The sequence below is a fragment of the Podarcis bocagei genome, assembly GCF_964188305.1.
Source record: "Podarcis bocagei genome assembly, chromosome: 13".
NCBI lineage: Eukaryota > Metazoa > Chordata > Lepidosauria > Squamata > Lacertidae > Podarcis > Podarcis bocagei.
In genome coordinates, this window is record NC_138138.1 from 53,311,047 (window position 1) to 53,337,970 (window position 26,924).

Genomic DNA, 26,924 nt, shown 5'->3' on the forward strand with positions numbered 1-26,924 from the left:
TTGGTCTTCTGTGCATGCGTATAACACGATTTAGCGCTTCTCCCCATGCGCAAGCGGCGAAACCCGGAAGTAACCCTTTCTGGTACTTCCGGGTTTCCCGCAGTCCGCAACCTGAAGACACGTAACCCAAAGCGTCTGTAACCTGAGGTACCACTGTACATGGAATGAGGGGGCTATATACACAACAGAACCATTATTTCCAAGACCACCCTCATCACAAGCCTGGCAAATGTGGAACTACACTTGATAATCAGATATCACTAATACTCTTTATTCTGAAGACAACGCTTATTCTCCCTTTTTTCTCATGACTTGGGACTTTGTCATTTTAACCCATGTGCAGCTGTATTCATTCCACGTGCCAGCTTTATAGATTTGCTCTTCTTCTTTTAATTTTCACCTGCGTTCATAACTGTTCTGTTTATATGCATTATAAAATGAAATTTTTAAAAAATTACAAAAGAGAGAGAGAGAACATGGGAGTGGGTAAGGGCCTAGGATTCCCCCAAGTGCCACAGACGCTGCCACTCACCGACTTCATGTTCAGCACTGGCGGCTCGATGAACTGGGAGCCCAAGTTAGAGACGATGAAGGCCGTGACGCAGAAAGCCACGCGGTCTGGCCGCAGGGACCGGACGACCAGCATTCGCTGCATCTGGTTACAGGAGTTCTCCCACTCACCTGCAGGGGGTGACAAGTATGGGTGTGGGGGAGACCCACCAGAACCAGTGGTCGCCCCCCATCTCAGCTTCACTCCAGTGCATAAGGAAAGCGGACAGACCTCTCACAGGAGGCGGTCCTAGAGGGGTTATCTGCACCAAGAACACCCCTTTTCAGAGGCTTGGGGCTTCCAAAGTATGCTGGTACAGTGGCTATAGTGTTGCACTAGGACCTGGGAGCCCTGGCTTCGAATCCCCATTTGGCCCCAAAGCTCCCTGGATAACTGCCTCTCAGACTAAGCCCACCTGGCAGCGTTGTTCTGAATAACTGAGGAGGGGGAGGGCCCTGGACTTGAGCTCGTTGGAGGAAAAAGGTAGGATACAGTGGTGCCTCGCAAGGCGAAAAGAATCCGTTCTGTGATTCTCTTCGTCTAGCGGTTTTTTCGTCTTGCGAAGCAAGCCCATTGAAGGATTAGCGGATTAGCGCTATTAGCGGCTTTTAGCGGCTTATCAGCTTATCGGATCAGCTGATAAGCGACTTAGCGGCTTAGAAAAAGGGGGGAGGGGGAAAACCCGCAGGAACTCACAAGACATTTTCGTCTTGCGAAGCAAGCCCATAGGAAATTCGTTTTGCAAAGCACCTCCAAAACGGAAAACTCTTTCGTCTAGCGAGTTTTCCATCTTGCGAGGCATTCGTCTTGCGGGGCACCACTGTATAACTTTTGGATCTTTACGGCTGCAGCTCGAGTTCAAGCCGAGGCTGCAAGGGAAGATTCCCCGGATGTCACAGGAGCAGGGGCGTCTTACCCACAGAGGCTAGTGGGGCAGGGCGCCAGGGCGCCAAGTCCTGGAGGGCGCCGCCAGGGAAGAGGCGGAAGCTGGACGCGGCACCTCCCAGCATCAACTCGCTGCCCTCGCCCGCCTCTGCCATGCCACCTGTGCCGAAGCAGTGCCGCACCCAGAGCCTCTGTTCGCCGTGGCCACTGCGGCACAAAGCATCCAGCTGAGCCAGAAACAAGAATCCCCTCCCCTAATGAGTCAGAAATGTCGTTTTAAGGACTTAAGCTGTGGATTTAAGGCTGTGTGGAGATAAATTTTCGAACCAAAGCAATGTTCCAAGACGAAGCTGGAAAGTTAAGAGTTTTGGAATGACGCAGTTAAAAATGCCGTCGCCATTTTGGGAGGCACTGTCGTAGCCCTTGAGTCTGGGAGGAGAAAGAGAGAAACAGAGTTGTTTACATATCGTGGATTAACTCCTCAGTGGGACTTAAGAGTGACAACTGCCTAATTTATGATGGAAAGAGCGATGTTATCTACGAAGCAGATGATATATGGAAACCATCTGGACTTAGATTGGAAGAACGGGAAATTCACACAGGATTATTACATTTGCTTATTGGCTTAAGGAGACTAACAGAAGAGATCGTAAAGGAAAAAGAGAAATTATATGAACAAGATATGATGTGGAAACACCAAGATAAGATTGGATAGAACTATGAATTTTGTTTGGACTGATTGGGACTGATTTGGACATTAATGCAGTAATAAGAAGATGATTTGAATCCCCCTTTGGATCTTGAAGTATGGGTTCCCCCAACAAAATTTAAAAATTTGGCTTTGTAATTTGTAATTTATGTGATGTGATTTAATTTGATGTGATTGGCCAGTTAATATATATATATTTTTTTAAAGCATCCAGCTGAACCAGGAGGTGCCGCATCCAGCCTCCGCCTCTTCCCTGCCTAAGGAGCCTCCTCCAGCCCCGCCGTCCTCCCTAAAAAAAGATCAACAACTCCTCTGGGAAACAGGGGGGGGGGGCCACCGGAGGGAGTTTTGCACCATGGCGCCGGATATGCTGTAGATGGCCCTGCAATCAGGTGATTGACAGGCGAGTGGGCTAGTTTTGGATCCAGTGCTCCAACTCTGTTCTGGAGGATGGCAGTTAACCCATTTCCACTGGACTCCCTCCCGGTTTTCTTTAGGGAGGGCATGGACACAATCCGACGGCAGGGACTGCGCAGCTCAGCGGAAGGGCAGTGCCTGACCTGGCAACATGGCCTTCTCCGGCTTGGAGTTGGTGTACCACAGGTTCCAGTCACGAGGGTACTGCTCAAAGGAGTTCATGATGCCGTGGAAGTTGGTGAGCTTGTCCAGCTCGGTAATGTTGTCCCAGTAGACGTCGGCCAGCCAGCTGGTGCAGGGGTTGTCCATCTGCCCTTCCCTGTCCAGCACCTGCAAGCAGGAAGGGAACGATGGAAGAATCAGGACAGGTTTTCATTGAAAGTGCTTCTTCCCACAACACACAGTTCAATTGCGGAACTCCCTCCCACAGGAGGCCATCAGCTCGGATGGTTTTAAAAGAGGATGAGGCAAATCCATGGGGGAAGAGCAGGCTATTTGATACACCTTTGCTTTCAGGGTATTTGGGGGAGGTGAAGCAGGCGTCCCCATATACCAAGGTATTTCTGAACATCCGCCATCTTCTCCAGCGTCCTGGGTGTGAAGGGCTCTGATCAGATTCTGTCCACCTCTATGGCAAGGGTAGGGACGTGGGTGGCGCTAGGGACGCGGGTGGCGCTGTGGATAAAACCTCAGCGCCTAGGACTTGCCGATCATCAGGTCGGCGGTTCAAATCCCCACGGTGGGGTGGGCTCCCGTTGCTCGGTCCCAGCGCCTGCCAACCTAGCAGTTCGAAAGCACGTCAAAGTGCAAGTAGATAAATAGGGACCGCTTACTAGCGGGAAGGTAAACGGCGTTTCCGTGCGCTGCACTGGCTCGCCAGATGCAGCTTGTCACGCTGGCCACGTGACCCGGAAGTGTCTTCGGACAGCGCTGGCCCCAGGCCTCTTAAGCGAGATGGGCGCGCAACCCCAGAGCTGGACACGACTGGCCCGTACGGGCAGGGGTACCTTTACCTTTACCTATGGCAAGGGTGGGGACGCGTCCCATAGCGGGAGACTCTCCTCACCAGGGGAGGAATGGCACAAGCAAAGCGGGGAGCATTATGGGTAAAATATGGTCCCCTGGAGATGGGCCTTGGCAGCAAATCTGGCCATGGAAACACACACACAGTCATCTCAGGAGTGGCACTGAAAGGTGTAAAATGCCAGGTATGCCCAGGTGGGGGCCAGCCACGGACCTCAAGGTGAAAGTAGGAGGAAGGAAAAGTCTCTGGCCATTTCCCAGCCTGCTCTGGGTTTCCCCTCAGGAAACATATAGCGAAGAGCAGGTTGCAGGAGGCTGGGGTGGCTTCCCCCTGCTCCTTCCCCCTCTCCAAGGCTGTCCTGCTAGGCGGGGAGCCATTCTTGCTCTCTGGCCCGTTGTCATGGACGGGGCTTGGCTGAGCTTCAAGGGCCTCTCAGATTACAAAGCCAGGCCCTGGGAAAGCCTCCCAGACGGCTCGCCCAAGGACCTGCGGGACGGCCAAGCCGCATTCTGCCCTTGACTGCCCACATGGCATGCCTCTGTTGTGGGGCAAGGCCTGGGGAGATTTCTTTAAAAAAAAAAAGTAATATTTTATTAAAGCTTTTTCATAATGCAATAAGCTAAAAGAAAAATCTAAATAAAAGCAGAAAGGGAAAGAGACAACATCGAAGGAAAAACAAAAATATAAAAGAAAAGAAAAAGAACATAACGGACTTCTGATTTTCCATCTGTCAGTTACATAAAAGAAATTATTTGAAATATTCACTCTAGAATGACATCCAACTGATCTACCTTCTGTTAGGCAATATTTTCCCCAATCTTACAACCCAAATGTATAAAATTAATTAAGTTTCCTTTTTCCACAAAAAGTCCAAAAGGGGTTATCTAATTATTTTTATTAGTAAATGTCAGCCTCCAATAATTTCAAAAACCATTCCTCCATATTAAACAATAAGACGCCTTTCCTTCTTTGTCCACACAAGTGTCTCCACTGTGATCATGTATTAAAATAATATTCCATAGTTCTTTACTCATATTCATTCGTTTTCACCCAGTTCCTTATCACCTGTTCCCATTTCCTGTTGCATTTGCCGTAGTTTTCCATCTTGATTTTGAAAAGACACAGAACACAGCATCTGCGTTTAAGCCCTTGTTCGCTATTATCTCCAAGGTGAATTTGACAGCCAAGATTTACGTATTGGCTATCATCAATCGCCACGTAATTATCTCCATCGACAACCTGCCTACAGAAGACGTTCAGTTCACCATGTTCCTCTACCGGAAGTCATGGCCCAAGGAGATTTCAACCTTTTGGGGGTACTACACATCCATAGGGACTGCTCCTCTTGGTAGCCGGCCCAAACTCTCTCCCCAGAGGGGCACCTAGCAAACAAGCCACAGAAGCTTCCCTTGTCAGGGCAATGGGGATACATGGGGGGGGGGGCACAATGGTCAGGGCTGTGCTGATTCAGCAGCAGGACTGCCACTGATCCGATGCTCTTCATACAATCCCACCTCACCCCCAGCCCAATATTGGGAGGGCAAGTGCCTGATAGATGGGGGCCCCCAATCACTTGTCAAATTTGGCCTGCCAGCAGGTGGGGAGATAATGATCTGGCCTGCTGGCCAGGAATGTTTCCCCACCCCAGCCCTATATGGGGCGTGGGATGGTGCCAGAACTGTCGTCTACTGGATTTAAAGGATGGGGGACAATTTCTGAAGCAGCAAAAGGCAGAAAAAGCACCCCATGTGTTGCAGGAATTTATGTATATGTTTGGCGGGCTGTTGCCCCTCCAGCAGATATCATGCACATGCAGCCCACTACCAAAACCAGCACAATCGCTTTTGTGACTTTTGTGATTTGTCCCCACAAAACACTTCATCACAGTTTCTTCCTATCTATTCAAAAGGCCTCTGCTGCAGAATACCAAATGCAACAATTCACTGATAAATGTATCTATGTACTGGCTCACAGGGAAAACTTCAGAAATTCATATAGACATGTGAGCTCAGCTACTCAGCAGCCCCTCTGCTTGAGTGATAATCCCTGGCATCCTGATACCTGAGTGCCAGACAGGTAGCCATTCCAGAAATAACAAACCCAGATAAAGACAAAAGGGTGTGATTCACTTGGCTGGGAAACAGGGAAATGTAAATATCACTTTTGTTACACTTGATGGGTGTTTGGTGGAGGGCAAGGAGAACCATGGGGCCGGGGGGGGGGGGCAGGGTGCTCAGATTATTGCCACCAGACCTCCCTGTCATGATGTAACCGTGATGTATTAGTGATGTAGTTGGGGGGGGTGTAACATGGGGATTAGCAGCTAATAAAAGTTTGGGGGCTCTTTTGTTCAGGGCTTCCATCTTGTTCCACCTTGTGGCAGGTGGGAGTCCTGTTGCGACAGTCTTCAATAAAGACCAAGCCTACTGGCTCCTGTTTTGCTCTGGTATTCCTGGCTCGGGTCCTTGTTTTTTTGTCCAAGGGAGCCCTCAGATTTCTCCATTAACACATGGTAGCCTGCGGCGAAGAGACAGGGGTGCCATGGGTGGCAAAACGGCTGGAAACTTTCCATGGGCCAGAGAATGAGTTTCAGATGGGTGCTGCACCTGGTCATATCAGCAGGGATCAGCACTCACTTGGGACAATGGCCCATAGCGATGTCCCCTGGCCAAAACAATGATGGCTGGTTATGGCAGGGAATCAGCTGCCTGAGCCTTCCTTCAACACCAAGACCCTGCCAGAGCTGCAGTCTTACACCAGCTGAGTCCAGACACCAGCAATCTCGCTGGAGCCAGCCAGACAGTCAGAAGGAAGACGCCCGACATTATTTTGAGACCATGTAGGAACCATGTAGAGACGCGGGTGGCGCTGTGGGTTAAACCACAGAGCCTAGGACTTGCCGATCAGAAGGTCGGTGGTTCGAATCCCCGCGACGGGGTGAGCTCCCATTGTTCGGTCCCTGCTCCTGCCAACCTAGCAGTTCGAAAGCACGTCAAAGTGCAAGTTGATAAATAGGTACCGCTCCGGCGGGAAGGTAAACGGCGTTTCCGTGCGCTGCTCTGGTTCGCCAGAAGCGGCTTAGTCCTGCTGGCCACATGGCCCGGAAGCTGTATGCCGGCTCCCTCGGCCAGTAAAGCGAGATGAGCGCCGCAACCCCAGAGTCGGTCACGACTGGACCTAATGGTCAGGGGTCCCTTTACCTAGGAACTGGTAAGATTGGCATCTGCCTGCTCTATAGGCTTGGTGGGTGAAATCTTCACAGTTTGCCTCTTCAGAAAATTGTCTCTCCGGTGAGGAAGAGCCTTGATAAGCCTCTGTGTTGGGGGTGGGGGGTGGGGGAGAGACTCAATGGCAACCGTCAAGGTAACCGGGAGAACATTGTTTTTAGACCCGCCGCCTCCCCAGCCTGGCTGACTTTCTTTTGCGTGTTGATTTCTCCTTGCAGAAATGACATTTTCTCCATCGTCGCCATGCTCAGGCAGTGGGAGAAGAAAGGATAACAAAGGAGGGACCCAAGAGGATAAGGAGAGGTAAAAAACAAAGATGACTCTTCTTTTTTGTGTGTGTACGGGAAGTTATTGAAAGCGGGGAAAGGGAAAGGCAAATAAGGTTGAAAGGACAAAACCCGAGGAGAACTGCTGCAGAGCAGACACGAGGGGGGAGGGAATGCGAGACCAGAGAGAAGGAAAATTTGCCCTGGACCTGGGCAAGGCAGGAAAGAAAGAAAGGGTGGCAGAGTCTCCCTCTGCTAGGCCATCAAAGCTGTATGGCAGGGGGCAACCCATTTCTGGATGCCTCCCTCCCGCTGCACAGAGAATAAATCTACCAGTACCATAAATCAGTTTACGCAAATCTGTTCCGTGCTCGGAATGCTGTGCATTGCACAATTCAATGGGGTGCAAGGCTCTATAGCTCTGGGGTTAGAGCACTGGCCTTGCAAACCGAGGGTCGCGAGTTCAGATCTCGCTGGGGACTTGGTTATGCTTGCACAAGCGATAACTTCCTGAAGTCTCTGCCCAGTTGATGCTGCCGAGACATTTGTTCCCGCTATCCATACCACTGCCAGGCTTCTTCTTTGAGAGCCGGTGTGGTTCAGCAGTTAGTGTTGGACTAGGATCTGGGATAGACCAGGGCTCAGTTCCCCACTCAGCTATGAAGCTCACTGGGTGACCTTGGGCGAGTTAGTTACTCTCAACTTAATCCACCTCACAGGGCTGTCGTGAGGATAAAATCGTGAGGATGAGAACTATTTACACCACCTCGAGCTCCTCGGAAGAAAGGTGGGATTTAAACACAACAAACTCACTAAATAAAACTAATAATTCTGTGTACATTGTTGATCACTATACGTTAAGAAAGATACTGCAGAGCTGGAAAAGAGCAAGCAAAATGATTAAAGGGCTAGTGCAGCTTCCCTATGAAGAAAGGTTGCCAAAATTTGCTTTTTTTTACTTTAGACAAAAAGACAAGAGAGACACAATACAGATGCATACAATTCTACATGGTACAGAGGAAGCAGATAAAGAGTTTTCCTCCCTCTCTTATAATACGAGAACCCAATGGGCTCATCCAGCAAAGCTTAAGATCTTTTTTGCAGGGAAAGATTCGAGACAGAGAAAAGGAAAGACTTCTTCACACGGCGCATTGCTAAACTATGTTTTGCTACGGCAATAATTAGCGGTAGCCACCGATTTGATGGCTTTAAAAGAAATTAGACAAATTTATGGGGATAAGGGACGCAGGTGGCGCTGTGGGTTAGACCATAGAGCCTAGGGCTTGCCGATTAGAAGGTCAGCGGTTTGAATCCCCGCAATGACGGGGTGAACTCCCGTTGCTCGGTCCCTGCTCCTGCCCACCTAGCAGTTCGAAAGCACCTCAAAGTGCAAGTTGATAAATAGGGACCGCTCCGGCGGGAAGGTAAACGGCGTTTCTGTGCGCTGCTCTGGTTCACCAGAAGCGGCCTAGTCTTGCTGGCCACATGACCCGGAAACTGTACGCCGGCTTCCTCGGCCAATAAAGCGAGATGAGCGCCGCAACCCCAGAGTCGGTCACGACTGGACCTAATGATCAGGGGTTCCTTTACCTTCTGGGGGCTAAGGCTATCAAGGGCTACTCGAAATGATGGCTATACTCTACCTCCAGGACCAAAGGCAATATGCCTCTGCATGCCCAGTTGCTGGGGATGAGGAAGGGGTGAGTGCTGCTCTCGCACTCAGGTCCCACTTGTCCGCTTTCCGTAGGCCACTGGCTGGACACAGTAACAGAAGGCTACTGAACCAGCTTGGCCTTTGGTCTGATCCATCAGGGTGGCTCTTGAGCTCTTACCACTCCCCCGCGCAGGAAGAAGTTGTACTCGTCCATCTTGAGGTTGCCGGAGACCTCCAGGATCTTGGCACACATCTGGAAGCTGAAAAGCAGCTTGTGCCGCTCAAAGAGGCCCCGACAGGTGTACCTAAGAGAAGCCACACAGAAAACGGAAGGAAGGTTGGAGCTCGGAGAGAACTCACAGCAGCCTCCTTTCTCAGATAGTCTTTTTTTTATTTTATTGATACACCAAAAAAGGAAAAAACAAAACAAAAATACAAATAAAAACAGCGATAAAGACAATATTAATTACCAATCAATAAAGCAAAAAGTGGTCCTTGAACTATAGACCCGACCTCCCGTCTATTCCTTATGCCAATTATATATTATTTGTTGCCAATACACACTTTTATCATAGATGGACTAATTATTGGTTTATCTTAGGTCTCATATCTTTCTTAAAGCTATTACTGAAGTTATTCAAAAGCTGAGACAGAGTTTAAAGCGCTATAGTTGTTTTTCAAATAAACTTTGAAGACTTCCCATTTTGAGACAAATTCCCGTTTTGGTTTGTTCTTAATTTTTTTCTGATAAACTGTCTAACTCCACATATTCTGTTAGCTTTGGGATCCATTCATGAATAGAGGGGATTTCATCACTCTTCCATTTTGTAGCGATAAGAACTCTTGCTGCCACTGTGGCATATAAAAAAATACTTTTCATCTTTTGTGGAATATCCAAATCTGTAATCCCCAGAAGATAAGCTTCTGGTTTTCTCATAAAGGAAATCTCTATCATTTTTTGTAGTTGTAAGTGGATACTCTCCCCAAATGCCTGGATTTTCTTACATAGCCACCACGTGATAGAAAGTGCCTGATTTGTTTGCAGAAATATTGTAAAATTTTTGAATGCTGATGACATTGAAATGAATTGCAGGGGTTCTAGCAACAAGGTAAAATGTAAGATTAGATTAATAATAGATAAACTAATAGGACATGAATTTGCTGAACCAATTTTTAAAAGGGATACAAAAATGGGAGACGCGAGGAAGTCAGGAAAATAAGTTAACTAAAGATGAGAAATTAAGAAAGAGGGGATTTTTGTTTTTTTATATGTGTTTTTTCTTTTTCTTTTTTGTGTTCAATGTCTGTATTTTTGTATTTTGTAATTTTGTATCTTTTTCGTTTTTGTATTTTTCTAAACTTTTCTATTGATAAAACCTAATAAAATATTATAAAAAAAAGAAAGTGCCTGATTTGTCTCCACACCTTCCGCAGTTGCTTTCTCAGATATTCAAGAGAGTGAAGCCTGAACTTCCAGTGCCTGTCTGGAACAGGCGTCCTGTGATTTGACTATACAGTCATACCTCGGGTTACAGACGCTTTAGGTTATGCGATTTCAGGTTGCGCACCCCGCTGAACCCAGAAGTACCGGAACCGTTACTTCCGGGTTTCGGTGCTTGCGCATGCACAGAAGCACCGACTCGTGACTTGCGCATGCGCAGATGTGCAGGTCGCGAACGCTGTGGGTTGTGAATGTGCCTCCCGCACGGATCACGTTTGCAACCCGAGTGTCCACTGTATGGACTATATGGGACAAGTCTGAGGATTGTAGACAACTTCTCCCAGTTAAATTGAACACGCCTCGTTCCTCAGGAAGGAGACCCCAAGGGCATAGATTGCCAGGTTCAACAGGGAAAGGAGTGGTGGCAGTGGTTGGCTGCCCCCCCCCCGCCTCCCGCACAAAGTACCGTATTTTTTGCACCATAACACTCACTTTTTTCCTCCTAGAAAGTAAGGGGAAATGTCTGTGCGTGTTATGGAGCGAATGCCTGCGGGTGGCGGGGGGGATCTGCTGCAGTCGTGAGCAGAGGATCCATGGATCCCTTCCTTCCCTCCTCCGTGGTTACAAAGCATGGATCCACATGGATCCTCAGGATTTTTGCATTGGGCTACTCCAAACTCACTGTCAGATCACATGTCTGTGGCCACAGCATGAACCACAAAAATCATATATCCACTATTTCGTTTAGAATATTTTTTTTCTTGTTTTCCTCCTCTAAAAACTACGTGCGTGTTATGGTCTGGAGCGTGTTATAGAGCGAAAAATACGGTAGGTTACCTGTAGACGGCATAGGTGTGGTATTCGTTGAGGAAGCGGATTCTCTCGTCCAGCTTGGTGCTCCGATGGCTCTTGTTGATGCTGAGGTTGAAGAGGTCGATGTAGGCATCGAGGGAGAACTGGTACATGGGGTCGATCCTGCCCATGTCGTTGAGGACGAAGAAGAGGATGGACGCCCGCTGAGCACATGGTCGGTAGGCCTGGCGAGAGCACGTGCGACAGGTGAGTTGGCAAGCAGCCAGAGGGCAGGAGCAGGAGCAGGAGATGGGCGGGGGGAAGAGAGGAGCCACTGGGGGTGGAACAGCCATGGGGTGAGGCCTTTACCCCAGCACACAAACCGCTCACTCCCAGAGAAATGACCTTTCCTGCAGAATCAGTACTTCACCAGTCAAAGAGCAAGTTACTAGCCCCTATGGACTGTGGAGAAACCCAGGAGGGGTTCAGGCACAGCGTCTGTACCCACAAATCTTCCTCAAGACCCTCAGTTCTGGGGGGGGGGGGTGTTCCACCTGAAGTTTATGAAACAATGCATCACCTGAAGAAAGTGGATAGCGGAAAGTTTTCCTCCCTCTCCCATCAGACTCGAATTTGTGGAAATCCATGAAGGTGGATATTGGAAGATTCAGGACAGACAAAAAAGAAAGTGCTTCTTCTCACAACACAAACTACGGAACTCCCTGCCACAGGAGGCAGCGATGGCCAGCAACCAAGAGGGCTTTAGAAGAGGAGTAGACAAATTCATGGAGGCAAGGGCTGTTGGGGGCTACTAGCCGCAATGGCTAGGCACTGTCTCCGTGGTCAGAGGCAGCAATGTTTCTGAGTACCAGTTGCCAGAAGCCATCGGAGAGGCAAGTGCTCTTCTGCTCAGATCCTACATGTGGGTTTCCCTTTGGGGCTTCTGGTTGGCAGTGTGAGGACAGCATGCTGGTGAGCCATTGGCCTGATCCAGCAGACTCTTCGGCCAGCCTCCCTGCCCTTCTCGCACAGCCAAGGCGAGCTCTTTCCCCTCACCTCCCGGGCGGTGTCGATTTTGATCTCCGTGGTCTCGCTGGTCTCCAGCTGCTCTGTGACCTCGGTGGCTGTGACCTTCGAGGTTTGGAGTGTGTTCACAAGCTGCACATCGTCCAAGAGGGAGCCCGTGGCTTCGTTCAGCAACCTGACAGTGGAAAGTGGGAGAGGTGAGCCCAAGGAGGGGGGGCACAAGCAAGGGCAGAACACCTGTGCCCACTCCCCAGAGGGCCTGAAGATCAGAAGCAGAGCCCTGCAGCTTTGCCCAAGAGGCAGGGTGGGAAGGATGCCTTCCCTGGCTGGAGAAGCCCCAGATGATAGAGGAGGTGGGGTCTGGGGCTGCAGAACTGTCTGCTGAGTTTATGGGGAAGAGAGGAGAGGGAAGGGCAGACTTGAAACATGTTGCTCAGTCTCCACAAAAGGCTGGAGACCCAGGGGGTAAAGGGAGTGCAGAAGACAGCAGCCACCTTCCTTCTCCTGGTCAGTAAGGACTGCCACGTATCACCCCACAGGCACAACCACTCAGGCTTCGTGGCCTCCACTGCCATTTCCTTCAACTTTGCTGAGGTTGCAGCAGATGCTGTTTTTAAGCCATTGTTTACATGATGCTCTTCAGGCACAGCAACAACAACAATAATAACTTATTATTTATACCCCGCCCATCTGGCTGAGTTTCCCCAGCCACTCTGGGCGGCACCCAATCAAGTATTAAAAATACAGCATTAAATATTAAAAACTTCCCTGAACAGGGCTGCCTTCAGATGTCTTTTAAAAATAGGATAGCTACCGTATTTTTCGGACTATTGGACGCACCGGTCCATAGGACGCACCTAGATTGGGGGGGGGGGGGAAATAAAGGCAAAAAAAATTTATCCCCCCCCCCAGGCGCGGGGCTGGGGCGGGGAAGCCCGAGCTTCCCCCTCCCCCAGAACGGGACCCAGAGCCATGCTTTGGCATCGCTCTGGGAACTTGCGGGGCTGGGGGAGGAGGAAGCCTTCCGCCAACCTCCAAACCATGTCGGGAGACAGCGGGATGGCGCGCTGCGCCTCTCCCGCTGTCCCCCGAGCTTGTGGGGCTGGCGGTGGGGCTCTCCTGAAGCCGGGAGGTTGTGGGGATGGTGGGGGGGGAGAAGCAGGCTTGCTTCTCCCTCCCCCAGCCTCCCGATCAGGTCGGGGAAAAGCGGGATAGCGGAGCGCCGCCATCCCGCTTTCCCCCGACCTGATCTGGAGGTTGTGGGGATGGTGGGGGGGGAGAAGCAGGCTTGCTTCTCCCTCCCCCAGCCTCCCGATCAGGTCGGGGAAAAGCGGGATAGCGAAGCGCCGCCATCCCGCTTTCCCCCGACCTGATCTGGAGGTTGTGGGGATGTGGGGGGGGAGAAGCAGGCTTGCTTCTCCCTCCCCCAGCCTCCCGATCAGGTCGGGGAAAAGCGGGATAGCGGAGCGCCGCCATCCCGCTTTTCCACGACCTGATCTGGAGGTTGTGGGGCTGGTGGGGGGGAGAAGCAGGCTTGCTTCTCCCTCCCCCAGCCTCCCGATCAGGTCGGGGAAAAGCGGGATAGCGGAGCGCCGCCATCCCGCTTTCCCCCGACCTGATCTGGAGGTTGTGGGGCTGGTGGGGGGGAGAAGCAGGCTTGCTTCTCCCTCCCCCAGCCTCCCGATCAGGTCGGGGAAAAGCGGGATAGCGGAGCGCCGCCATCCCGCTTTCCCCCGACCTGATCTGGAGGTTGTGGGGCTGGTGGGGGGGAGAAGCAGGCTTGCTTCTCCCTCCCCCAGCCTCCCGATCAGGTCGGGGAAAAGCGGGATAGCGGAGCGCCGCCATCCCGCTTTCCCCCGACCTGATCTGGAGGTTGTGGGGCTGGTGGGGGGGAGAAGCAGGCTTGCTTCTCCCTCCCCCAGCCTCCCGATCAGGTCGGGGGAAAGCGGGATAGCGGAGCGCCGCCATCCCGCTTTCCCCCGACCTGATCTGGAGGTTGTGGGGCTGGTGGGGGGGAGAAGCAGGCTTGCTTCTCCCTCCCCCAGCCTCCCGATCAGGTCGGGGAAAAGCGGGATAGCGGAGCGCCGCCATCCCGCTTTCCCCCGACCTGATCTGGAGGTTGTGGGGCTGGTGGGGGGGAGAAGCAGGCTTGCTTCTCCCCCCGCCAGCCTCCAGATCAGGTCGGGGAAAAGCGGGATAGCGGAGCGCCGCCATCCCGCTTTTCCCCGACCTGATCTGGAGGTTGTGGGGATGTGGGAGGGGAGAAGCAGGCTTGCTTCTCCCCCCGCCAGCCTCCAGATCAGGTCGGGGAAAAGCGGGATAGCGGAGCGCCGCCATCCCGCTTTTCCACGACCTGATCTGGAGGTTGTGGGGCTGGTGGGGGGGAGAAGCAGGCTTGCTTCTCCCTCCCCCAGCCTCCCGATCAGGTCGGGGAAAAGCGGGATAGCGGAGCGCCGCCATCCCGCTTTTCCACGACCTGATCTGGAGGTTGTGGGGCTGGTGGGGGGGAGAAGCAGGCTTGCTTCTCCCCCCGCCAGCCTCCCGATCAGGTCGGGGAAAAGCGGGATAGCGGAGCGCCGCCATCCCGCTTTTCCACGACCTGATCTGGAGGTTGTGGGGATGGTGGGGGGGAGAAGCAGGCTTGCTTCTCCCCCCGCCAGCCTCCAGATCAGGTCGGGGAATAGCGGGGTGGCGGCTCTGCGCCTCCCCGCTGTCCCCAGCTTTTGGGTGCAGGCTGCTGCCCGCAAGCCTTGCGAGCCCGCGGGACATCCCGCCGGGCTTGCAAGACTTGGGATAGCTTCCTGAAGCCTGGAGAGCGAGAGGGGTCGGTGCGCACGGACCCCTCTCGCTCTCCAGGCTTCAGCAAAAGCCTGCATTCGCACCATAGGACGCACACACATTTCCCCTTCATTTTTGGAGGGGAAAAAGTGCGTCCTATAGTGCGAAAAATACGGTACTTATTTCCTTCGCATCTGAAGGCAGGGCGTTCCACAGGGCGGGTGCCATTACCGAGAAGGCCCTCTGTCTGGTTCCCTGTAACTTGGCTTCTCGCAGGGAGGGAACCACCAGAAGGCCCTCGGAGATGGACCTCAGCGTCCGGGCAGAACGATGGGGGTGGAGATGCTCCTTCAGGTATCCAGGACCGAGGCCGTTTAGGGCTTTAAAGGTCAGCAACAACACTTTGAATTGTGCTCGAAAACGTACTGGGAGCCAATGCAGATCTCTCAGGACCGGTCTTATGTGGTCCCGGCAGCCGCTCCCAGTCACCAGTCTGGCTGCCGCATTCTGGATTAATTGCAGTTTCCGGGTCACCTTCAAAGGTAGCCCCACGTAGAGCGCATGGCAGTAGTCCAAGCGTCTGCACCCACAAGTGACAAACCCTCAAAAGGATCCTGTTCTCCACAGCACCTGCATGTCCCCTTGCCCCGCCCCGTTACCTCAGGATCTCGTCCTCCAGCTCCTTCAGCTTCCTTTTGCCAGCTGCGATGTTGAGCACCAGGTTGTCCTTCTGCTCTTCCAGCTCGGGCCTCTCTCTCCGGACCACAATCCCCAGCAGCTGAGCTTCCAGCCCCTGAAGAGGCCCAGGAGACTCAGTACGGACCCCTCTGCCTCTCCCCCCATCGTTTGGCATGAAGGATGCTCCCCACCCTTTATGCCTGCTCTCCTGGCAATTCTTCTTCCCTCCTATGAAGTCTTCTCCAGGGGGTGGAATCTGTCCCTTTCCAAACCGCCCATCTCCTCCCACCTCAAATCCCAGGAGCTGGAAAGAATTCCCAGCATCGAGGCATCGAGAAGCCTGGATGAGGCCAAAGGGGGCCCACCACAGCCCAGCACCCCATTCTCACCAACCAGATGCCCCGATCGGAGGCCCATGAGCAAGACAGGAGCCCAGCAGAAGTGCCAACGCTCTCCCTGGTTGCGCTGCCTACCTGCTCTTTGACAGCAAAGTTGACAATGGTGGTCTGGGAGGACGTCTCCGGCGTGTAGTGTGGGTTGGGGAGCTTGGTGGTGAGGTAGAACCGGAAATCGGGGTGGTATTCCACTTCCTTGTCCCCCAGCCTTATCAGCAGGCGGCCGCCTACAAAGACACACAGGTCAGGAGCAAGATAGGGGTGGGATTAGGGGGTCTTTCTCCTGGGCCCTTTTTCGCTCTGGACAAGATGCCAGCCCCTTCCCAGGAAGCTGGCATCCATTCCTCCATCGAATTCCTCTCCCCCCCTGAAATATACTCAGAGTCGCAAAGTGATTTCATGCTCTTTATTCAGCTCATAGTGGTGAGGAGGAATGAATAAAAGTCCCCTCACAGTATCTGCTTTATATACATTATTTACACAATGGGCTGCACATGATTGGCTAATTCCGGAATTCTACTGTAAGCCAATCAGGTTGTGGATTCACTTCTATCTGGAGCAGGATTGGGTGGTTCCTGCCAACCAATCATACTGCTGCATTGTTCTAGGACCAATCAGACTGCTGCATTCTGAATCCTATCGTTCTGGGACCAATCAGACTGCTGCATTTTGGATCCTATTGTTCTAGGACCAATCAGACTGCTGCAGTTTGGATCCTATTCAACTCAGTACATAACACCCCCCCAAACCTCAAATCCCAAACCTGGATGAAAAACACAAAAGGGTGCCCAGAAGTCACCACCTCCTTTCCCAGCAGCAGGCAGAAGCCAGGCGCTCACCCACTTTGGTGACGGACTTGTTGAGGATGGGGGCCAGTGTGGGGTCCAGCTCCTCCTGAATGTTTTGCAGCAGCACTGGGGTGCCAAACTGGATGGCCGTCTCCAAGATGCGCATATAGTCAGGCATCTGCAGGTCAATTATCTTGAGGCCCTGTGGGAGGCAGAGGGGGCGGGAGCATGAGAGGGCCACCAGAACGCCTCTCTGGCTGCCACCCACATCAGAGGATTTCCCAGGCAGGTAAACAGATGTTGGATCCAGCTGCTAGCCCAACCTTCGAATGCACTTCTGCTTAGAAGCAGGAACAGGGGGCTGGAACTGAAGGGGAACGAGCCTTTGTATAGCCCTGCAACAGCAAACAGGGACAAGGGAGTGGGGTGCAAAAATCAAAGGGCAGGGGGTTCAGACCTAGAGAAGCAAGCATCTGCAATGGAGCTCCTCCTTACTTTTTTGGCTTCCATGTTCTTGATCCACTTCGTGGCCTGGCACTGGGGGTCGATCATGAGAGGCCACCTGGAAAAGACACATTGGGGCTTGAGAGGCGCTGAGGCCCCTCGCCATCTCACCTTTGGACCTCTGGGTGCCCCGCACCCCCAATAGATCATCCAAGGGGAGAGGGCCGTGGTGGGGGGTGCAGGGAGCCCTGAGCTCCCTCTTGGAGACCGCGGCTCACCGGTTGCCTCGTGTGACAATGATCCCGTTCTCGGTAGAGAAGTTGTCAGAGGGCAGGCCCTGGATGTTCCAGTTGCGCACGATGGTGGGGTTGGCGAGGAAGCTGTCGCAGGTGAAGCGGGGGCAGCAAGGCACATGGAGCTCTCGAGTCTGCAGGCGGGGAGCAGAAGCAGGGAAGCCAGTCAAGCCCCACTCAGAACGGCCTCCTCTTCCCATGAGCAGAAGGCGACCGACGCGGCTTCTGAGCTACTCACTGGTCAGCCTGGCCAGCTGACACCCTGGGAGGCTGACACCGGCTATTTCTTTACAGTGATAACTCGGGTTAAGAACTTAATTCATTCCGGAGGTCTGTTCTTAACCTGAAACTGTTCTTAACCTGAAGCACCTCTTTAGCTAACAGGGCCTCCCGCTGCCATTGCGCTGCCGCTGCACGATTTCTGTTCTCATCCTGAAGCAAGGTTCTTAACCCGAGGTACTATTTCTGGGTTAGCAGAGTCTGTAACCTGAAGCGTATGTAACCTGAAGTGTATGTAACCCGAGGTACCACTGTATTTCATAAAATGTATACCCCATGTGGTGGCAAAAAACCAAACAAGCGTCAAAGTGGTTTGCAAAGAGAATAAAACCATAACATTATCAGTGAAAGCAACGTTCAAAAGATGAGATCTGCAGTAAATTAAAAGCAAGATCAGAACTCACACCAATATTCTACAGGTCTGGACAGGCTGGCCTAAAGAAAAATGTCTTCAGCAGGTGCCGGAAAGAGCACAGCAAAGGCTCTGGCGTGATGTCAACAAGCAGGGAGGCCAGAGTGTTGGTGCTGCCACACTAAGAGACTGATTTTTCACCATTGCAGAACATGTATGATGTGGCACGTGGGGCAGTGCCAGTTCCTTGCTGCTAGCCTCGTGTCCTTCCACCAAGGGTGGGATGGCGGGAGGGAGAAGCTGGCCTTTGAGGAAAGGGCCACCAGGCTCACCTGCTTCATCCAGATGTGCGAGACAATGTCATCCCGGTAATTGGACAGGAAGGGCCCCATGTAGGACACAAAGGCGGCCGCCAAAAGACAGTCCCCCACCAGGTAGCCTATATCTTCCTCCAGGCCCTGCAGGGGAGGAGGAGGAGGAGATCAGGGGAAGGACGGAGCCCAGGAGACAGTTCCCCTTGCAAAGGGGCCCTTGGAGATATTAAAAAGCTGCCACAGTCTCTGTTCTTGCGCCCCACATTCCCTTCGTCTTCTGTTCTCTGAGCTCAGCATCTTCTGTAGCCTCCCCTCACCCCCTTGCACGTCCCAAGGCTTTGGTCTCCCTTGCTGGGTCCTAGAAATGGTCCTGTCGAAACTTGACGCTCTACTCCAAGGGGGTGTGGAGCAGCTCCATGGGCCATACCTTGACTGTTTCCTCCCACCGGACCTTCTCTCCCGCCAGGCCCGACACCAGCTTGTCGGCCCGGTCCAACTTGATCTCCATCTCCTCCGACTTCTTGCGCAGCTCCTCCTTCTGGGCCAGCTTCTCTTCGTACTCCTTCTTCAGCATCTCCAGCTTCTCTGCCACCTGAGCAGGGGTTGGGGCGAGGGTGGAGAGGAGGCCTTAGGAGCAGGTCCATTGCCAGGGCCTTCCTCGCTGGGAAGATGCCTATAAGGGCTGGCCTGGAGTGATGCACAGAGGGAACGCCCTACCACTGCCATTAGACAATAGGGCCACATCTTACACAGAAGTCTGGTTCAAATGCACATACCCAAACTGCCCTCGGTCAAGCATCCTTAGCCTTCTGGAGCCAGCGTGCCAAGAGGGCCTTGCACCCCAGCTTTGAAAGCTCTTTTTGCATCAGGAAAACCCAACAGGCACATGAAGGGACTGAGGCTCACAGAGCTTTCCTGGAAAAAACTGCTAGAGAGGTCACTTCCTTTGTCTTCCTACATGCTTCCTTCCTTCCTGCTTGGGCATCCTTCTTTCTCTTCATCATGCTTCCAAGCTAACCCTCACGTGCATGTCTGAGTTCTGCAGCTCAGACACCACTTCTGAACGTACATTTTGTACTTTTGTAACTTACATAGCAGTTTTAAACCTGCCTTCGTTTTGCTACGGTAACTGCTGCTTCAAGACCTAGTTTATGTAAGTAAACACTACTTTTATCTCTTCACATGTGTGTGTGATTGTTGTTTTTAAAGGGGGAGAAAAGGGGTGAGACCAGGAAAATCCAGTCTGCCTTAAAGCATCCTGGTTTATTAAATCAACCTTGACTTCGCTTCCAGGTTTAGCTGCAAAGGATGGTACTCTGCTGATCTCACAAACGTGAGCAAGGAAGGACAATAACTAAACAATATATCCTCTCCAAGTGTCTATATCCATTCCTACAGCTTGGATTTAACTCATAGAATTTCAACCAGCCAGACTTCAACTGCGTGTGGTTGAGATGCCACAAGTTAAATGTGTGTAAGATGTGGTCGCAATGCAATAAGAAGAGAGGCGAAGAGTATCCATGACTCCTGCAGCCAGACCGCACTCCCGGATCGCCCTCGGAGGCCGACTGACCTCTCGGAGCCTCTCCTGAGCCTCGGCCTGGGCGGCCTGCTTTTCTGCCAGCTGGGCAAGGGCAGCATTCATTCGAGCGCGTTTGGGCTCCACCACACGGTAAATGCGGCCGTACATCTGGGAAGGAGAAGGTGGGGAGAAGCAGAGGATGGAGTGCAACCTGCAAAGATCAAACCCCAAAGCGTCTTCCCACCCTGCAAAGAGCTGCTGCCGGGCCCTTCCACAGATGGAGCTTTCGATGCTCACCTCCATGGCTCTAACCCACATGCACAGGGATTTGGCAGCCACCGAGACGCGCCCAATGATGTCTGGCTGGAAGTCCGGCTGAGAGCAGTAGGCGCTGATCTTCTTGAGCACCTTGTCAGAGATGTTGTCCTTGTCAAAGTAGACCAGCTGCTTGATGAAGTTGGGCTCACCTGGAGAAGCGGAATCGGGATCAGGGGAGCCGGACGATGCCAGGAGAGCCCTTTTGGGTCGTGCTGATGACACTTTGGACTTCTGCAACCAGGCCCACAGAGTGACCAAAACAGGACAGTCCCGGGAAGCCCAAAAGCAGGCTGTCTCTAACCCAGGCGGCAAATGCCCTCCCAGAAAAAAGAGGTCTGGGGAGAGGGCAGTGGGAGAGGTGGAAAGGATTCACCCTGCTCTCCGCTGCATCACGGTCCAGATCCATGTTATCTGTCCGCACACACGTTGTCTCTGGGCCTGCTTCAGGTTCCTTACTTACCCAGCTGCTTCTTGGCTTCGGCCCAGGTGGGCTCGTTGCCTCGCAGGATCATGACCGCCTGCATGACTGTCTCCACCAGGGTGGGAGGGCGGCCGTAAGACTTGATCTCAGTCAAGTCTTTCTTGTTGAGCGATTCCAAAGCCTGGGGGGAGGGAAAGGGGGGCGCAGGGGCCTTTCAGAAGCGGCTGCTCCAAAGGGAGAGTCAGGCAGGGAGTCAGAGCATGGAAACAGGAAGGAAAGGGGGACGCACACACCCTTCTAACCCTTGGAGAGGAATGGAGAGCATCCTAAATCTCCAGCCACCACCACACAGCTGGGAAATTCCAGCATGTTGGGGCTGCGCAGGGAGGGTGGCGCCAGAGCATGCACACAGGCACAGAATGCTGTGTGGTTAAGAACATTACAACAGCCCTGCTGGATCCGCCCAATGGACTATCTAGTCCAGCATCCTGCTGGCACAGAGCCAACCAGATGCCAGCGAGGAGGATCTGCCAGCAGCTGGCATTTGCAAGCATTGCCGCCTCCAACAGTGGAGGGAGAATACTGCCACCCTGGCTAGTAACTTCCGATAGCCCTCTTCTCCTCCTCCTTCGCGAATATCTCTAATCCTCTTTTAATGCCAAGCAGGTTGGTGGCATTACTGCCTCCTAACAGGGAAGCTGGGAGAGCGCCAATTTGGTGGCATGGATCTCTCCGTTTGCCTAGAGTCGGTAAGAAACACAATGCTGTTGTTTGAAGTGAAATAGTCATGCGCATTGCAGCAGAGGAACTCTGCGGGTCACAAATCCTGTCCGCCCCAAACTCCCCTGTGCTGTTTGGTTCGCCAGAGATGTGGCACAGCTCTTATCGGCTGCCTAACTTAGCAGACCCTGCAGCCCATGGGGCAGGGCTTCTACAATGTCCCTCCCCTTCCTGCTACCTTCATGGCTTCCTCCAAGGCAGGCATGGCCTCTTCCAGGTCCCTCTGGGCGGTGTCCGCTAAAGCTTTGCACTTAATCTCCTCGGCTGCAATCTTCTCACTGTTGGCTGACACCATCTGTGGGGAGAGGAGCAGGGGGAGGAGAAGTCTCAGCACCAGGGGTCCTCAAACTTTTTCAGCAGGGGGCTGGTCCACTGTCCCTCAGACCTTTGGGGGGGGCTGGACGATATTTTGAAAAAATATATATGCAAGAGCACCAGGCAGGCTTACCTGTGTCTTGTGAGCGACAGGGGCTGGTGGCGGTGGCAGGAGAGGGACAATGAGCGGTGCGCGAAAGGGCTCTGGAGAGGGGCTGCTTTAAATGGCGGTCGCTCGAGAGGGGCGCTAAGCCAGCTGCGGCTCAACAAAGCCCAGCCCCCTTCCTTCTCTAGGCAGGGCAGGGAGAAGCCAGGAGGAGGGAGGGAGGCATCGCTGCTGCTGCCACCACGTGAGGGAGAGGGAATGAACATGCACGCTGGCAATCCATGTGCTTGCGGTCCACACGGCGATTCCTGGACCATCCACGGGCCAGATCCAGAAGGCAATTGGGCCTGATCCAGCCCGCGGACCTTAGTTTGCCGACCGAGGAGAGCATCCCAGGAGCCCGGACTCGGACACCCACCTTCTGCTGCTCATCAGCTTCTCGCTTCTGCTGAACAATGATGACCAGGTACTCCTCGCACTGCTTCTGGAATTCCGCCACCTTCCTCCTGGCTTCCTCCAGCTCCAGCGTCATCACCTCCACCTTCTTCCGGGTCTCATCGATCTTGAAGAGCCCGTTGTGGAGCTTGTTGGCTTGGTCCGAGAGCTCCTTCCGCTTCTCAGCCAGGAGCCTGCAAAAGGAGGAAGGGGAAGGCTCCATGGCTGCTCTCCAGCCCAGTCTAGCCCAGAAGTTGGGCCGCCCATGGATCTCCATACGCTCCCAAGCTCTTGGCCATCCCACTCGCCTTCCCTGGAGAGAGACCAGAAGGGCCCCCTTACTTCTTGTAGCCAGAGACCAGCTCCAGGTAGTTGGTCGGGGTGACGTAGTTATGGCGCCTCAGCTCCAGCAGCATCTTCTGTGAGTACCTGGCCACGGACCAGTGCATGGTCACAAAGATCCTAGCCACTCGCTTTTGCATCTAGACAAGACGGAGAGGGGAGACAGAATCAGGCCAAAAGAACCTAAAGAAGAGCCTGGGGGCTGGATCAGGCCAACGGAGACCCATCTAGTCCAGCATCCTGTTCTCACAGTGGCCAGTCGGATGCCGCAGTGTCAAGCCCACAAGGAAGAGTCAAGCGCTCCTGTGGCTTCTAGCAATTGGCCATCAGAAGCGTTATTGTCTTCATGAAGCTTGGAAAAGGACTCCTCACCCGCTGCCTGCAGCCACACATTTATTTATAAAAAGATATTTATATACTGCTGCACCATAAAAAATAATACCAAAGTGGTTTCCGGCATTAAAAAGATGAAACCACACAATAGATTTCTTTCTTTTTTTAAAAAAAGAAATTAACCGCATCAAGGGAAGTAATAGTGCCACTGTATTCTGCTCTGGTCAGACCTCACCTGGAGTACTGTGTCCAGTTCTGGGCACCACAGTTCAAGAAGGACACTGACCAACTGGAACGTGTCCAGAGGAGGGCAACCAAAATGGTCAAAGGCCTGGAAACGATGCCTTATGAGGAACGGCTAAGGGAGCTGGGCATGTTTAGCCTGGAGAAGAGGAGGTTAAGGGGTGATATGATAGCCATGTTCAAATATATAAAAGGATGTCATATATAAAAGGAGGGAGAAAGGTTGTTTTCTGCTGCTCCAGAGAAGCGGACACAGAGCAATGGATCCAAACTACAAGAAAGAAGATTCCACCTAAACAGTAGGAAGAACTTCCTGACAGTAAGAGCTGTTCGACAGTGGAATTTGCTGCCAAGGAGTGTGGTGGGGTCTCCTTCTTTGGAGGTCTTTAAGCAGAGGCTTGACAACCATATGTCAGGAGTGCTCTGATGGTGTTTCCTGCTTGGCAGGGGGTTGGACTCGATGGCCCTTGTGGTCTCTTCCAACTCTATGATTCTATGGCTCTATGATTCTATGATTCAATTAACTGCTGTGGAAGGATGCATAGGCCTGGCGGAGTTTTCAGCAGCCGCCTGCTGAATATCCAGTGTCAGAGTGTTCCGCAGGCACTAACGGCTTGGTTTCTCGTTGTCAAACGAGCCCTGCCAACCTTCAGGACGGTCCCCCTCTGCGCCGCTTTGGGAGGGACAGGGGCTCCCCCTCACCGTGTCCAGGCTCCCCTTTTCCACGGTCCCCAGGTCCACGCCCTCCAGGTACTTCTCCGCCACTTCCAGGAGGGCATCCTTGGGCCATTCAGAGAACCAGTCGATGGTGGTGCAGTTCACCAGGGCAGGGTACTGCCGGATCCAGTTCCTGAGGCACAGCGGAGAGAGCCGTGGGTTGGCGTTGCACCAACTATGCCTCTCTCTGCTTCCCTTACTCCTTGGCCACGGCCCTCTAGTTTGCCCACCTCACTTTGCCTGCCGTTAACGGCCATTTTTATCCAGCCGCCCCTGTGTCCACCAGGGGTCGCTGTTGCTCCAAGCAGAAGCCGCCCCTGTGCCTGTCTAGACAGCAGCCTCTGCTCCGATGATCCCTCCCGGCAGCTCCCCCCCTCCCCTCACCTGAACGGATCCCCGACTGGGCTCAGGCACAGCACCACGTGCAGGTTGTTCCGCACCCTCTCAATGAGGAAGGCAAAGAGGCTGTCCTGGCTCTCCTGGATGCCCTCTGTCCGAGCTGCATCTATGATGTGGTTCTGGATCTGGGGACGGAAAGGCGGGTGGGGGGCAGAGAGAGGGGAAAGAAAGAGGATCAAGGAAAAGGAACCTGTTGCCAGTGTTGAAACGCCCCGAACCGCTCCGTGTCATCAGTTCAGGTGCCGCTCACTAGCTCGGCCTCAAACTTTCTGTGCCAAGGAGAGGAGCAGAGCAGGGTGGAATCATAGCGAGTTGGAAGGGAACCTGAGGATCATCCAGTCCAGGCATAGGCAAACTCGGCCCGCCAGATGTTTTGGGACTACAACTCCCATGATCCCTAGCTAGCAGGACCAGTGGTCAGGGAGGATGGGAATTGTAGTCCCAAATCATCTGGAGGGCCATGTTTGCCTGTGCCTGATCTAGTCCAATCCCCTGCAATGCAGGAAGATGCAGCTGTCTCATACGGGGATCAAACCTGCAACCTTGCAGCACCGTGTTCTAACCAGCTGAGCACGAGACTCTGAATCCCAGGGTCGTGGGTTTGAGCCCCATGCTGGGCAAAACAGGGGGCTGGACTAGAGGACCTTCGTGGTCCCTTCCAGCTCTCCAATTCTATGAACCTGGGTGCACAGAACCAGAATGTGAAGGCAGCTTCCTCTAAATTCCCCTCTAAATATAATTATTGGGGGTTCACGCAGGCCCAGATGCTCAACCCCTCCAAACTCAGGTGCTCAAGGGGAGAGCAAGGGCAGGCAGGAAGCCCAAAGCTCCTGGAGAGGGAGGTTTCCAAGCTCTGCAGGTCTTCAGATGCTAGGGGGAAAGGCTCCAAGGCAGGGTCACAACTCTGAGACCAGATACGATGGTCACAGCCCTACCAGAGTCATCACAATGAGTGTCTTTCCACAGGAGCCTGGTCCACACACATCTGGGGCTTTTTGGGGGGTGGCTTGGAATAGCTCCTTGGTCCAAAAAGGTGGCTCCTAATATGTAGCCTCAGTACCTCTCCTTTTTTAAGAAATCACGTGCTGCCTGGGACTATTAATTCAATCATCAACAATCCTCTAGCTGGTAATCTCCCAGCTAGAAGTTGTTGTTGTTGTTGTTGCTGCTGCTGCTGCTGCCGCTGAGGATGATTGAATTTATTTATTTATTTAGGATGTAAATCGGATCAACCAAAGGCCTTGTAGAAAAGGAACGTTTTTGCCTGGCACCTAAAGGTGTATAATGAAGGTGCCAGGCGAGCTTCCCTGGGAAGAACACTCCACAGACGGGGAGCCACCACAGAGAAGGCCCTGTTCTCATGTTGCCACCCTCCGGACCTCTCCCTTCCCAGGAGGAGAACTCATTCAGCCTGTCTGTTGCGGCAGGAAGCAGAACGGCACGGATCCCTGCGCTGCCCTCCCCAGTCCTAGTCTTTCCAGAGCTCCATGGGGTGTGGAAGAGACACGAACCTCCTCAAACTCATCTGGCTTGTACAGGTTGGGCACCTCCCCGGAGCTGAGGATGTTGTTAATGTCCTCAAGGAAGCACTCGTCTGCAATCTGCGTGTCCACAAAGAGGAAGGTGGTGGGCTTCTGGTCCACGCCGGTCTGGCGGTACAGCTTCTTGATGTCTGCGGGAAATAACAGCCAGGGGAGGGCCGGTCAAAGGAGAGGGTGTGTGGCAACTCTGGGCTGGCTTTGTGGGCCAGACTCCCAAAGCCGGAGGGAGACGATGGGCATCCTTACCTTCCCGGAACTCTTGTTTGCGGTACTGCCTGGAGACCTCGATCTGGAAGGTGTAGTACTCACAGATGTATGAGGCCAGCCGTGCCAGGCTCTGGCGCCCGCTGCCACCGATGCCCACCAGCAGCATGTTGCCTCGCGGCTGGCTGATCACCCGGACGATGCGTGTTACTGCAGGGAGAATCGGCGAGTGGCTGTCAAACCCCACCTGCAGGAGGGTGCTACCCTGGTCCGGGGGGTAAACTAGCCTTCCAGACTCATCTCAAGAGTCCTTCCCAATGCCAGTTCATGGGGGGGGGGGGCGTCTCATGAAAACGGCAGAGAGAGAGAGAGAGAGAGAGAGAGAGAGAGAGAAGTCTCAGCCAGGATCCTCTCACTCACTGTGTTCAATGGCGTCCCGGAAGAGCACCAGCCGCATGGGCACCATTCCTGGCGTCCGGTTGAGCTCGCCCAAGGCACGCTCCATCTCAGCCTTCAGGACGGCCATGTCTGTCAGGTCCTCATAGACGTTGCGCATGAAGTCCCCTGGAGGGGCAATCGGTATTATGGCGCGATCGCATCTTATGTGGGGTTTTTCAAAACAACAGCAACGCATTTACTGAAACCGCACCCACGCGAGCATCCCAGGGCAGAGAGCATCTAGCTTTCCAAATAAGGTGGAGAGCTTAAAAGCCAGCTACCCAAGGCAAAAGGGGCTTTTAAGATCTCCTCCTTGCTTGCCTTTCACTTGCGGGAGGTCAACTAGCGCCCTTCAATCGTGAAAGTTAAATGCAAGTAAGATGGGATCATACTGTATTATTGGAATCTGTTCTTATTACTCCGCTCCCCTTTCAATCTTTTACAACCATGACTAAATAAAAAAATTCCTTCCAGTAGCACCTTAAAGACCAACTAAGT

At 52.9% G+C, this 26,924-nt stretch overlaps 1 protein-coding gene across 1 annotated transcript in view; it reads right to left on the reverse strand.

The window, feature by feature from the left end:
* DNAH2 (dynein axonemal heavy chain 2) overlaps nucleotides 1-26,924 on the reverse strand; it is a 151,895-nt gene that overhangs the window by 12,206 nt on the left and 112,765 nt on the right. The window contains exons 55-77 of the mRNA XM_081167651.1: nucleotides 26,409-26,552; nucleotides 26,031-26,198; nucleotides 25,755-25,915; nucleotides 24,229-24,368; nucleotides 23,830-23,977; nucleotides 22,552-22,691; nucleotides 22,193-22,403; nucleotides 21,532-21,648; nucleotides 20,613-20,754; nucleotides 20,132-20,301; nucleotides 19,886-20,002; nucleotides 18,740-18,904; nucleotides 18,331-18,456; nucleotides 17,353-17,501; nucleotides 17,126-17,192; nucleotides 16,682-16,832; nucleotides 15,921-16,069; nucleotides 15,429-15,562; nucleotides 12,022-12,166; nucleotides 11,011-11,210; nucleotides 8,911-9,037; nucleotides 2,705-2,891; nucleotides 533-681 (exon numbers count right to left, since the gene is read on the reverse strand). Of these exons, the coding sequence (XP_081023777.1) occupies nucleotides 533-681; nucleotides 2,705-2,891; nucleotides 8,911-9,037; nucleotides 11,011-11,210; nucleotides 12,022-12,166; nucleotides 15,429-15,562; nucleotides 15,921-16,069; nucleotides 16,682-16,832; nucleotides 17,126-17,192; nucleotides 17,353-17,501; nucleotides 18,331-18,456; nucleotides 18,740-18,904; nucleotides 19,886-20,002; nucleotides 20,132-20,301; nucleotides 20,613-20,754; nucleotides 21,532-21,648; nucleotides 22,193-22,403; nucleotides 22,552-22,691; nucleotides 23,830-23,977; nucleotides 24,229-24,368; nucleotides 25,755-25,915; nucleotides 26,031-26,198; nucleotides 26,409-26,552 (3,407 nt within the window). The remainder of the gene's footprint in view (nucleotides 1-532; nucleotides 682-2,704; nucleotides 2,892-8,910; nucleotides 9,038-11,010; nucleotides 11,211-12,021; nucleotides 12,167-15,428; nucleotides 15,563-15,920; nucleotides 16,070-16,681; nucleotides 16,833-17,125; nucleotides 17,193-17,352; nucleotides 17,502-18,330; nucleotides 18,457-18,739; nucleotides 18,905-19,885; nucleotides 20,003-20,131; nucleotides 20,302-20,612; nucleotides 20,755-21,531; nucleotides 21,649-22,192; nucleotides 22,404-22,551; nucleotides 22,692-23,829; nucleotides 23,978-24,228; nucleotides 24,369-25,754; nucleotides 25,916-26,030; nucleotides 26,199-26,408; nucleotides 26,553-26,924) is intronic.